Source organism: Vigna umbellata, chromosome 2 (genome assembly GCF_029865625.1).
Source record: "Vigna umbellata cultivar VRB3 chromosome 2, Vumbellata_1.0, whole genome shotgun sequence".
In the NCBI taxonomy this organism is placed as follows: Eukaryota; Viridiplantae; Streptophyta; class Magnoliopsida; order Fabales; family Fabaceae; genus Vigna; species Vigna umbellata.
The window spans coordinates 33,941,284-33,955,109 of record NC_142166.1 but is presented as its reverse complement, the minus strand read 5'-3'; the positions used below and the strand labels follow the sequence as shown (position 1 = coordinate 33,955,109).

The 13,826-nt window shown below is 33.7% G+C and overlaps 2 protein-coding genes and 1 pseudogene across 2 annotated transcripts; 2 read left to right on the top strand and 1 right to left on the bottom strand.

Annotated features, from left to right (window-relative positions):
* The first annotated feature begins 6 nt into the window (after window positions 1-6).
* Window positions 7-1,892, top strand: LOC124833645 (metal tolerance protein 1-like; annotated as a pseudogene).
* A 5,088-nt stretch (window positions 1,893-6,980) lies between these two features.
* On the bottom strand, window positions 6,981-8,092 carry LOC124833636 (uncharacterized). The gene has a single exon (XM_047308162.2). It carries the CDS (start codon window positions 7,860-7,862, stop codon window positions 7,167-7,169), a length of 696 nt encoding a protein of 231 aa, XP_047164118.1. The 5' UTR covers window positions 7,863-8,092; the 3' UTR covers window positions 6,981-7,166.
* A 5,254-nt stretch (window positions 8,093-13,346) lies between these two features.
* On the top strand, window positions 13,347-13,826 carry LOC148203848 (uncharacterized). The gene is made up of 2 exons (XM_088107554.1): window positions 13,347-13,538; window positions 13,620-13,826. Exons 1-2 carry the CDS (start codon window positions 13,347-13,349, stop codon window positions 13,824-13,826), a joined length of 399 nt encoding a protein of 132 aa, XP_087963680.1.

Genomic DNA, 13,826 nt, shown 5'->3' with positions numbered 1-13,826 from the left:
TATTTCATGATAGTGAAAGATTAGATGGGAAGGATTTAGTAGTTGGACTTGGGGAATTATGCTTCTAAAACTCAAATTTCTCTATGGCAATAATACTTTCTTTTAAAAAATAAAAATTCTAGAAATCTCATATCGACAAGAGATAAGGCTAATTTATAGTGTATAAGTGGGTGCAAATCTCACCTTACAAGTCGGTTTTGTGGGTTGAGTTAGGCTTAAAGTTCATTTGTTAACATGGTATCAAAGCTAGGTTAGAGCTTATCCTAGCGAAATTCTTAGTGCCTTGGTTTCTAACCAATTAATATGGTTGCTTGCTGGTATTCTGGTATATGAAGCCATTGATAGAATCATTAATGGTCCAAAAAGCGTGGATAATTTCTTAATGTTTTTAGTTTCCGCATTTGGTCTTGTGGTTAATATAATCATGGCTTTGTTATTGGGTCATGATTATGGCCATGGACATGATGGTCATGGTCATGGACATTGACACGGACATGGACATGATGGTCACAAACATGGACATGCATAGGGACATGGCCACAATCATGGTTTCCAATTTCTACCCATCATTATGCAAAACATGAAAAAGATGAGCACTCTCGCACACATGATTACATAGACCATCACGATAATCATCATTCAAATGATGAGCACCATCATGATCACCAACAGCTTACTCAATCTCTTATTAATGAATCAATGGATCATAAATGTATAGGGGGCTTATTTCCATGTCCTTGGAGACTATATCCAGAGTATTGGAGTAATGATTGGGGGAGCGGTAATATGGTATAAACTCGAGTGACATATAGCTTATTTAATTTGTACTATAATATTTTCTCTATGGCAATAGTACTTTCTTTTAAAAAATAAAAATTCTAGAAATCTCATATCGACTAGAGATAAGGCTAATTTATAGTGTATAAGTGGGTGCAAACCTCACCTTACAAGTCGGTTTTGTGGGTTGAGTTAGGCTTAAAGTTCATTTGTTAACATGGTATCAAAGTTAGGTTAGAGCTTATCCTAGCGAAATTCTTAGTGCCTTGGTTTCTATCCAATTAATATGGTTGCTTGCTGGTATTTTGGTATATGAAGCCATTGATAGAATCATTGTTGGTCCTAAAAGCGTGGATTTAGTTTCCGTATTTGGTCTTGTGGTTAATATCATCATGGCTTTGTTATTGGGTCATGATCATGGCCATGGGCATGATGGTCCTCGTCATGGACACGAACACAAACATGGACATGATGGTCACAAACATGGACATGGCCACAATCCTTGATTTAGAAATTCTACCAATCATGATGCAAAACATCCAAAAGATAAGCACCATCACACACATGATCACACAAACCATCACAATAATCATCATTCAAAAGATTAGCACCATCATGATCACCAAGAGCTTACTCAATCTCTTCTTGATGAATCAAAAACTAAGAAGAAATGGAACATAAATGTACATGGGGCTTATCTTCATGTCCTTGGAGACTCTATCCAGAGTATTGGAGTGAAGATTGGTATAAACCCGTGTGGTAAATAATTGATTTAATTTGCACTCTAATATGGTATAAACCCGTGTGGTAAATAATTGATTTAATTTGCACTCTAATATTTTCAATAATAGTTTTGGTGACAACCATCAATATGTTGTGAAATATTTTGGAAATCCTGATGGAGAGCACTCCTTGTGAGATAGATGCTCTTAAACTAGAAAGGGGGTTGTTGGATATGAAAGACGTGGTGGTTGTTCATGAACTGCAGATATGGGCCATTACAGTTGGAAAGGTTTTACTAGCTTGTCATGTTATACGTGGTGCTAGGCAAGGTTATAGACTATATCAAACAAGTCTATAACTTTAGTCATGTAACCATACAAATAGAGGGCTAGACTTCATCTTCTATTGAATACTTCGTGATAGTGAAAGATTAGAGGGGAAGGATTTAGTAGTTGGACTTGGGGAATTATGCTTTTGAAACTCAAATTTCTCTATGGAAGTAATACTTTCTTTTAAAAGAAAAATGTTGGAAGTCCATATCAACTAGAGATAAGACCAATTTATAGTATATAAGTGGGTGCAAACCTCACCTTAGAAGTCAGTTTTATGGGGTTGAGTTAGGCTTAAAGTCCACTTCTTAATAATAACAATCACACAAATAATGCATGTAAAAGTTACGCTTTTCTGTAGAAAACTTGTTGTGTTTGCCAGATGAATCTAGAAAGACATTTCCTTAGCAACATTGAGACCTAAGTTTTTTAATGCAGGCATCTGCAACCTAAGTAGATAGTTATTGTTGGAAATTCTCTTTTTATTAATGAACAACATCAAACATGTTTCGGCAAAATAAACCAATAGTACAATAACATAATGAGACATTGCTTACCTCTACAATCTCTGTATTGAAATTATAAAAGCAGACATTCAAAAGTAAAAAGGAAAAACATTGGATAAGTGAAGACAATATAAAATCTTCTAAGAGAATTACTTACTCAACAAGTTCAGAAGATACACAAACTAACAACGCCAAAGGTAAAAAGTTATTTTCTTGAATAAACATCTGCAAGGAAAGGAACTATACATAAAGTAAGTTGTACTTGATCTATCTTTTTTTGAACCAAAACCGAAACAACATCTTTAAAGAAGTGTTTTATGTACAAAGTTATTGCATCCAAAACATTCAAGCTTAAAAAGACTGTATTGTGAATAAGGCAAGGCATTAGGCTAGGAGGATTCCCTACAAAAGACATGGCCAAGCTAGAAAAAAAATGGGTACATCGTGAATTGGCTACAAGAGGACATACAATCAGATCAACTTTCATGATTCAAGGGATTATTTTAGAGGGTCTTAACATGCCACACTAAAAAGGCCATACGAATTCTATTGTTTTGGCATTAAAATATAGAGAATTAAGCCATTTGGTTACTCCTCCATGGCTATCAGTATGTCATTAGAATAAAAAAGGAGTGAAAGAAGGTTTTAGTACACATGAGAAATGACCCATATGACACCAAACTACACGACTCCTTTGTTAAAAAAAGAATAAGGAATACACTTTGATTGCCCTTCGTTAGTGTATACTGTGAGATATATAGCATCCCCAAAAGAAGATAAACAAACTTAAATCAATAAAGTACATACAAGGATACACTATTCGATCAATATCATCTAGTTTTCATTTTACAAAGTCATTCATGCGGCAAGGCAAAAACACATAGTTAGGGAACACATATTATTGATCAAGTATCACAAAACATCATACAATCCAAGCCTTTATCCATCATAGTCAAAGAACACATATCTGTCATAATTATCTTAAGGTTTCACATAAATACAGAACATTGAAAAAACTTCCGCAAAAGGGATAAAGAACATAAAAAACATATTAAAAATGCACAAATTAGAGTAGATTATGGCAACCCAAAAAATTAATAGAAAATGGGAAACAAAAATAGCAAAAGAAAGGGAAGATGAAACCCCTATGTTCCTTCGAATGATGACTACTCTGACTGGTACCAAATGGGAGTGACACAAAGCCTCACTAGATCCTTCATAGGGAACCAGATTTGGGAAGAATGAAGAAGGAGGACAAAAACCCCTCTCATCAGATGGACAAATCAAAGGAAGAAAGGGAGGGAGCTCACAATGGGGCCAGTGAGGTCAAAAGAACCTAGTGCCATTGATGACATGGTTTCAAATTAGCAAGATCTGGGAGGCGGCGTCTTCAACCATTTTACGAAGGTGCAACCGTGGATGAAGGAGATGTGGTGGCCGACCATGAACAGGTGAGATGGTGTTGGGCATGATGAAGAAAAGAGTTATCGCACATGGAGGTGAAGCAAGGCCCTGACTCTCTGTTTCACGAGCGAAAAAGAAGGAGATGGGAGTGGATTTTGCCGCACCAGTGACGTTGTCGGACACCATGCTCGCCGACAATCATTCTATTAGAGGAGATGTGATGGTTGACCTTTTTTTATTGGTTACAGAGTCGTGAAGGAGAAGAATATGAAGCGGCTCTCTTTTGGAGAAGACGAGGAGAAACCACTATTAGGTCAAATAAAAAATATAAGCGGCAAAAATAAGGGGGAAACAACAAGTTTTTTCACATTTACAGTGTGTTCCTATTTGAACCACAAAAAGTGTTTTTAATAAAAAAAATATTTTTAATTTATCTGCAGTTTTAATAAAACCGTCGGAAATTTATAAAGGTTTTAATAAAAACCGTCGAAAAGTTCTAGAGGTTTTTAAAACCATAGGGAATAAACCCTTACTATAATACACTATTTTTGTATAAGTAAGGATAATCACATAATTATACTCAAGTGTCAAAAAGATTTTCAACATCCATTGAATTCACATATTCATAAAGCGTTTATGATGAATAAGTGGATTCTTGGGGAAGTATTGTTAAGGATACATCCACAAGTAAGTTGAGAGAAATCAAAAGAACACGAGTTTATGCAAATCAAACATTTAATATAATGGAGGATGTTCGGTTCAAAGATCCTTATGATCTCAATAAAGCAAGTGCTATAGAAAATAAACTTGTGTTGCTTGGTGAGGCACCTAATACACAACAAGAACAACCCTCTACTTTATTCAACCTCACAACCTTATTAAAATATGTTATTTAGGAATAAGAACAACCTTTGAATCATGTGTACAATAATTCACATTCAAAAGAATCGACATCCATTGTTGACTCCAATAACCAAGGTAAAATGTGCTTTGTCCTTCCTTTCTTACTCTTTTGATCAAATTAGTTATGCTTCTATTCATATTATCCTTTTATTCAAATGGAGTACTTTTAGATCATCAACCAATATTAACTCCAACTTCTGCAGAGACGCAAAGTGGAAACATGTTTGGAAACTCATAATCAGTTTAGAAATACTATGGTCTTGGAAAATCAGATACTCCAATGGTTGACCAACATTAGGAAAATGAAAGAAGAATTAGGAGAGAAACTCAGTTTAGTTTTTTTTCTTCTGATGTTTCAATGATAAAAGATATTTCTTGCTAGTGTTTTTATAAGCTCTTCTCAACAATTAACACGTAGATCGAAAACGTAATTGATGACATTGATAGAAAGTAATTAAAACTTCAAATTGCATATTTATATTCATTCAAGTTATTGACTATGACAAATGAATTGATTTTCCTTTTTTAGGTTCTTCAAAATTAAAAATAGATAATATAAAACTTAATACACTACTCGAAGAGATAATTGATGATGATGTTAATAATTTTCTTTTTAATGTTTTAATCTAATTTTTCTAATAGTATCACTATGTCATTTATTGGTGGCTTCATTAGTGTATTATTTGTTTCCAGAATTAAGTAATTGAAGTGAAGATATGAAAAAGAAACATAGTATTTAGAGTGTCATTAGAAGAATTCCTTTTTAAATCATTTATATTTGAATATAAGTTTTGATACTATTAAATTGAATTTATATTTTAACTTTTATTTAATTGTCTATTAACTTTTATCCGGATGTATATTTTAAATATATTTTTTAAAAAATTTAGTCTAACTTTATTTAAAAACTCATAATAATTTGTTCTAAAATAAACATATACAAATAAATATTATGTATGACCCTACATTATATCATCTTTAATCACAAATGCCAAAACCTTTATTAGTGTTATAACTCGTGAATCAATCTCATGGTTAAGACTGGGCATAACATACTGAACTATACAATACTACAGTTAACTATATTTTTAATAAACTATACTATTTAAGAGTTTAGTTTTTAAAAACTAAACTTATATTAGTTAACTAATAACTAAACTGAAATTTGTAAGCATACTATGCATAATTGTTTTCCAATGTTGTTTGTTATGCGTTAAGTATTGAAAGGTTATGAACTTAAATAATTGTTTACAATATTCACAATATTAATAAAAATCAAGACAGTACAGTTTCAATCTGGATTTAAATTATAGGTAAATACACCTAACAAATATAGTTGGTGATTAAATTCAAATGTTAAAAGTTCATTGTGCTTCATAATAATTTTTTTTTATAATCTTAATTATTCACCAATTAAGACAGTGAATAAATTGGACAAATAAAGTCGATATTCTTTTTTAAATACTATTTATTTTATTATTTTAAATATAAAACATATCTTTAAATATACCATTTTATTATTTTAAATATAAAATAATATCTTTAAATATACCATTTTATTATTTTAAATATAAAATAAATAGTATTTTAAATAATTTTTTCTTCAATTCCACAATTTAAAGTTTGTAATCATATATATTTTGTTTACAGCTTTTTGAAACTGACTATGCTTTTATGTTTAGTTTAGATATATATTTTAGTTACCGTTTTAAACAGAGTAAGCTTATGTTTGAATGGATAGTATAGTTTAGTTATTAGTTAAATGATATAAGTTCATAAAACAATACAGTTTGGATATTATATTAATTAGTTCAGCTTTTTTTAGTTTATTATAATACAAGTTTAATACAATTTAATTAATTTTGTCCAGCCCTACTCATGGTATCCCAACGGTTTATAGAGCCAGCCCGAATACAACCGGACATACCTGGTTGGTATGTACATTAAGTATCATCATCTGAACAAGGTTCCAAGACTTCACTTTACATTAATTTGACGAGAGAAAAAATATATGAAATATAAAAAATATTTGAATATACATAGCTTTTACCAATGATGCATAATCAGCAAGTGTGTATCTTTTTAAAAAGAAGAGGAATAGAAATGTGATAAATAATATACATATGCACAGTGAGGTGGCGTGTGAACCCGAATAACATTTTCTGGAGTTGACACCATTATTAATTTAACAATCACTATCATCATTCACCACGTTTGCCATCACAGTTCATAAATAATTCATCAGGGATTAATGATATAATGAAGTTAAAGTACATAAATAAGACATTATTTGGTTTATAAGAAATCCTTCATTAATGGTGATGAAACGAAGAACATATAATAATAAAAATGGTGTAAAACCCTAATAATAAGTGCTATTTGGCAGTTTGATGATGAAATTTCCTAAAAGGTAGTATTCACTCTGTACAGAATCACAGTCGAAGTTATTGGCCATAAGAATTGCATCAACTGTGACAAAAAAATTATTCAAGAACACACGAATGTACACTTTCACTCAATTTCATCACTTCCACTGACTCTGCAAAAGCCAACAATTCTTCAGCTGCGACTGCACCGTTTCCCTCAACTCATTCACTTTCACCAAGCAAAAATGGGTTGAACAAATCCCCATTCCATTACCAGGTCCCGACCCGACCCGACACGTCTTTAACAGATAGCAAACCGGCCCGCACCCGACGCCCTTCCCCTGAACCACCACCCCCCACGCCCTTGTTGTCCTCTCTCCGCTGCCCTCCTCCTCATCGGCCTCCAACTCCTCCACAAATATCACCCCCTCCGGCATCGGCGACTCCCCCTTCTCCCATCTTTGCTTCACCTCCGGCCAGTCCTCCACCAGCACCCTCTTCTCCGTCGTGGTGGCCGCCTCCGATCCTAATTTGGGGTAAACCTGCACCAGCAATGGCGCTTCTCTCAAATTCTTCACAATATCCACCACCGACTCCTTCATCCACCTGTCCAGCCTCTCCTGTCCCTCAACGGCGTCGTTGGCTCCTGCCTTCCGCTTCCCGGGAAGCTCCACGTTCGTCACACTCGCCCGTTCTGTCGCCATCAGCGCCGAGATCCTACCCGCCCTCGCCGTCGACCGCCCGATCGCAACGGAGCACGGTGGCTGGATGGCCAGACCGCTCCGGCTCTGGATTCCGAAGTTAGCTGCGACGTGGAAGTTTCCGCCGCAAGCAATGCCCTTAGACGACGCCATCAGCGAAGATGGCCGGAGAAGGAAGCAAGCGTGGAAGAAAACGGGAAAAAGCGAAAAAGGTTCCTGGTTTAGGGTTACGTCTGTGTGAAGATTGATGATCCAATTCGTAGGATTGGGAGAAGAAGATGATTTAATAAGAAGCAAAACGCACCATGAGATAATGGAAGTTGAGTGACGCGTCCAAAATCAATGGCGGATAAATAGGTGCCACTGATTCAAACATGATTTCAACTCTGACTCGGATTTCTCTTTCTTATAACCCTTTCACCAACCACTGTTCTTTCCCAACATTGTCTCTGTTCCTCTGCGGCCGAATCCATTCTACTATACCGTTCCACAAATCATTCTTTGCTTTTTGTCATGATTTTCTTACACAATATTCAATCTACGCTGATTAAGCCAGGGTGCAGGGAATAGCGTGGTCCGCGATGTACTTCAACAGGTCTTTAACTGGCACGAGGTTGGGTTGCATGGGAACGTGCCTTGATAGCTTCCTCCACGAGCCTCACACGCGACGCCTGTGGACTGGAAACTCGGTCCTGTTTTTGAATTCTGGCTACCACACGTTGTGATTACTTTAGAGTGATTTGGGCCGAAATCAACGGTGGAGATGTAAGTGAGGAAAAGGAGTAACAAAGAGCGAGTGTGGATGATTGTGCGTGTGACGTGAAGAAACCGTGAGAAGAATCGCACGAGGTGGCACGCGAAAAGTGAATGGATTGCGAAGGCGGGCACACATGGGGCATTCGGTTTGCGTAAAGCTTGGCTTGTAGAGTGTAACGTGGATGCCACGTCGGATCTTTGTTTCCACGTCAGCGTCTCGCGCTTTTTAAAACGAGAAAAACGGACGCCATTAATTATTGCGTGTTTTTCTAATTCCTTGTGAGGTTTGACTACTCAATGATTACGCGATAGGATCTAACTTCCGGGATTTTTCTTCATCTAAAACTTCCATAATAATTAACAGCTAATCAGATAAGATAACATGATAAACCATTTAGTTTAAATTCATTTTATACTGAAAATCTCTTTATTATGTGTCATCTCTTAACGTAATTTCAAATTTAGTCTCATTATTTTTAAATATGGAACCGTATTTATTAAAAAAAAGGCTAATGTTTAAAAGTTTGTTTTTAAAAGTTTGTTTTTAAATTAATTTCCATGTATTGTTATGTGAATATTTGTGTATCATCAATAAATTCAAAAGTCATCTCTTAAACGTGAGTTTTAAAATAAGTCATAGAAAAAGTCAAGAATTTTACGAAAGGTGAGGTTTATAATTGTATAATACAATTAAAATATGTTGAAGGACTGTTTGTGAATTTTAACTTAACTGCTCTGATTTTGAAATTTATTAAATAACTGATTTCATCTTTTTATGATTTGATAAAAAAATTCTTCCGATTGTGCAAATTGTTGGTAGTTTTATGATTAGCTAATTAAAACTATGAATATATGACGACTAAATTAAAAAAATACAATAATTTATGTTTTTTATCTTCAAATTAAAGTGTGAAATGAATTAAAATAAATAAGTAAATTTAATAAAATGTTAACCTATAATTTATTAAATGTAATTTTGACAATGTTAACTTTGTGTTTAAATAGAGTGACAATATATATAAGTGAATATGAAAGTTGTTTTTGGTTAAGAGTTGGGTTCTAAACTAAAGAAAAAAAATGAACAAAAAAAATGAATAATTTGATTTAAAGTTGATAGTACTTTAAATTAAAAAATTTAAGTCCTTAAGTTTTTTAAAACTATTTTCTTTTTTTTTAGTTTTCAAAGTTTTACATCATATATTCCTAAGTTTTAAATATAACTATATAACTATCCAAAATTAAAATAGCCATAACATATTATATTTTCTAGATTATAAGAATATGTTAATAAACTGAAAACTTCTTGAGAGTTATAGGTTCAATTTTTTTTTAAAATAACTTTGTTGTATTTTTAAAACTCCTAAAGTAAGATGGCTTCTTCTTGCATTCTATTATTTTCTTTTTTTCATCAACAAAATTTTTATAAATGACAAGGGCAAATATTCTATATGATACATTTTTTTCTTTAGAGTAATCACTTTCTTTTCAATATTTTTTTCAAACCTAAAGTTGATGAATTCGGTTAACTTATTTGGAATCCAAAAATATACACCAGATTTTCCAGTCTAGTAACTACACTTCTAGAAAATCCTTACCCGTATTGACAGATCTAGTATACAACTCTTTTGGATTAAGTCATCCGGTTGTCATTCTCGAATTTGAGGCTTCAAACCAGAGTGCCCATTTCGGTATATATGAACCTTACCTAGATTGCGTACTCAGATTCTTCTTATTGGATCTAAAAACGATTAATACTTCTTAAATTAAAACAACCACCCACTCCCAGCCTAAATCACCACACCGAAGAACCCACCACCAACAATACTAGCACTTCCTACTTCAAATCAAAATAATACCTTGATTCAATCGATGAAATTGCATATCAAAGATTAATGAAGTAGTCCATGAGCAAAGAAACTACAATAGCAATAATTTGATGTTTAGTTTTGCAATGTGAAAGCAAGGAAGGGTCCAGGACAGTAAAAAATAACGTTCACTATGACTCCATACACAAGAATTTGATGTTTAGTTTTGCAAAGTGAAAGCAAAGAAAGGTCCACGAAAGTTAAAAATAACTTTCACTATGACTCCATAATCATTGTGGAATTGGTTGTTGTTAAAAGTTACGCTAAAACAACGACGATTGCATATAGTCGTCGTTAAATGTGGTGAAAAATACAACGACGGTTTCATTCAACTGTCGTTAAAAGTTTTAAATAACGATGTCAACACCATTGTCAAATTTAATCAAAAAGAAAAAATAATAATGAAATGGTTTATAACAACAGTTTGGTCATAATCATCGTCATAAACCTACTAAAAAATTTAAAAAAAATAAAAAATCTTTTACAATGACGATTTTGGTAGCAACCCTCATTAAAATTACTACTTTTTTTAATAATAATATTTGCAATTTTGTCTACAAAAAAACCTGTTATAAAAAGTTTACATACAACAACTTAGACAGTTCAAAAAATATACATTAATACTATAACACCCTATACTCTTATCATTGATAATAAAGTACTTTGCCCATGCATGTTAAACATATTCTAAAGCTCTTTGATCAAACGACTAGACATCGTTAAAATTCAGCAAAAGTAAATGGAAGTTAGATTTAGGACATATTAATTGAATTTGAAAATAAAGTTAATATAAAATGGATTATAACATCTTACTTCATCCCAATTACTTCGATAGCAGGCTTGCACAATAGTTTTCATCCACTACATGACATAATAGCCACACTCATAGCTCCCAAATTGTTTGTTTATTACACTACACGCATAATAAAACCATTTAGATAAACTAAATGATAATACAAAAAGTAAGTCAATGATGTATTATAAATACCTTGATAGAAATCCATGTGACCTTTTGAGTTGTGATAGTTGATCTACCACTCCATATATTATGTCCATTAAAGGCACTAAGATATCATTCAATTATATATTGAAGGTATGTAGTAGTAGGTAGTAGGACTTTCTTAAAATAGACTTACGTGTCTACTATACTTTTTAAGTGAGGGGGAGATTGTTTATGCAATAAGAAAAACCATACAAGAGAATGATCTGATACTGATACTGCAAAACTAGAAGCTGTTAATGACGATTGCATTGAAAATTAGTTAAAACATGTATCATGACAAAACTATAAGTTATTAAATAAAGATAAACTTACTTATCTATATATGGAGCAATGTAAACTTGTTGTTATAGCTGCATTACATATGGAATTAGTAATCTAAATTTTTGTTTTTGCTTACCCATTGGGGTCATGAGTTGAGGGCCTATAAACCCATATGTGTCATCCTTTCGCTCTTCCAAACATAAACCATACAAGTACCTAAATTTTATATTAAAAACACATCAAATATCTAATGAAGTAATGAATAAAAATGACTTTAAAAGTTAACTTACATCATCCATAACATTAGAATAAATATGTTTAACTCTTTATTGCCTGTTAAAATCTCCATCAAATTAGATTTATATACGAGCAATGAAAGTTTGTTATTTTTGCGAGGCATCCCAAGAAATCGCTATTGGCTCTATCCCCATGATTGCAACAACCTTTGTCAACATGGCTAGTGGATCCTCCAAATGTTTTTGTGCATGCAACTCTGTTTCATGTTGCTACACACAAAACAAAACATAACATTAGTTAGGATACTATATAGTACATAATTAACAATATTAGTGGAGATACAAACTGATTCAATGTGTGGTGTAACGAATTCAATCTATGGTGTCATCTTCATGAGATGTTTCGACCAGGCGATGAAGGTTTGCAATACTTGCAATTCAATTCCAACCTTTGATGTCGGTATAGGTTTTAAGACAAGATCGTCTAAAAATAATATACTATCTAGCATTACTAGTTTTGAAGTTTAACAAACAACATTTAACGAAATATCGTTTAGAGAATTATAACATCATAACATTCTTATTAAACGCTTATTACAAAAACCATGACATGTCAAGTATAAAAGATTAAACAACATTTGACAAAAATGTGTCTAGTGAAAGAAGCAATAAATACTCAGACTTGCACTAAACACTTATATTACCAAACATGCCTCAACACTCTATTAATGTATAGATCATTAAATGCATATATGTGTTTTACCTTATCTACTCTACTTTTTCTCTCTTTATCTGTGTAGATATTGAGAATACCAAGATATACTCAAAAGCACTACACGAGGATAAGAAAGACGTTGTGAAATAGGAAGACGTTCCTGGAATGTTTCTTAAAGCTTTATGTCCTACCATAGTCGTACAAGCTCTAACTGCGAAAGCAATGATGCTCTTCCCAAAGCATAGGAAATTACATATGTTCATACGAGTAGTCACCTAGTCTCAAGAAAGTCAAATATACCTGAGTAACGGTCTTCTTTTGAAGAAACCCATAAAAGGATAACTGACTGATGACAAATTTATGAACACCGAAATACGGCGCCACAAACTTGTTGAACAATCGGCAAGTGTGACCGAATCGTATCAAGTAATAAACTCGGTAAGACCAAGTATCGTTCTCCCAAAGGACTCACGACCTAGTTTAGTTATGGGTTTAATACCTCTTTTGGTCCCTCGAAAGGGGGCAAAAGTTCAATGTGGTCCTACCTTTTTTTAGAAGTTCAATGTGGTCCCAACTTTTGTAAAAAGTGTGCAATCAAGTCCTTTTTGGAAACGGCGTTGAGTTTTTAACGGAGCAGCTGACAGGGTGGACTGAAGTTAGCTATGTGGCTGTGTGTGGGTAACACGTGGCTGTGAGAGGGTCATACGTGGCTGTGAGAGGGTAAATGTGAGAATATTACTGAGGTTAAGAAATCAGATGTTAGGGTTTGAGTTGCAGAGAAATTGGTAATTTGAGATACGAATGGCTTCTTCTGAAGGGTGTTCGTCGTGTTCGAGAAGTTGGGGCAAAGGATCTTCTGGGTGGTCCCATGGTTGTGGTGTGAGAGGAGGTGGGATAATCCCTAGTTGTTACTGTGGTGATGTTGCTGTAACCAAAGTGGCGAGAACTACGAAGAATGCTGGGAGAAATTTCTGGGGTTGTCCACGTTACAAGGTTTGAAGTATACCCTTTTGAGTTAAAGTTTTTTTGAATTGATGCATTTGTTGATAGATTCCCTAACTTGGTGAATAACAGGGTGGATCTTCAATTGGCAGCTCGTGTAACTTTTTCAAGTGGTGTGTTGAAGAGAAAGTTGATGAAAAAGATTGCACAATGGTGAGGAGGATAAGTCAGCTGGAAAATTCAGTGAAGGACTTGCAGAAAATGATGAAGATCTTAGTTGTAGCTTTGTGTGTGTGTATTGTGGTGTGCCTTGTTCAGGTTCTGTTTAGGTTGATTTAG

Coding starts and splice junctions, on each gene's coding strand:
- LOC124833636 (XM_047308162.2), bottom strand. CDS start 7,862: ATGGCGTCGTCTAAGGGCATTGCTTGCGGCGGAAACTTCCACGTCGCA.
- LOC148203848 (XM_088107554.1), top strand. CDS start 13,347: ATGGCTTCTTCTGAAGGGTGTTCGTCGTGTTCGAGAAGTTGGGGCAAA. Junction 13,539..13,619: donor GGGGTTGTCCACGTTACAAG/GTTTGAAGTATA, acceptor GGTGAATAACAG/GGTGGATCTTCAATTGGCAG.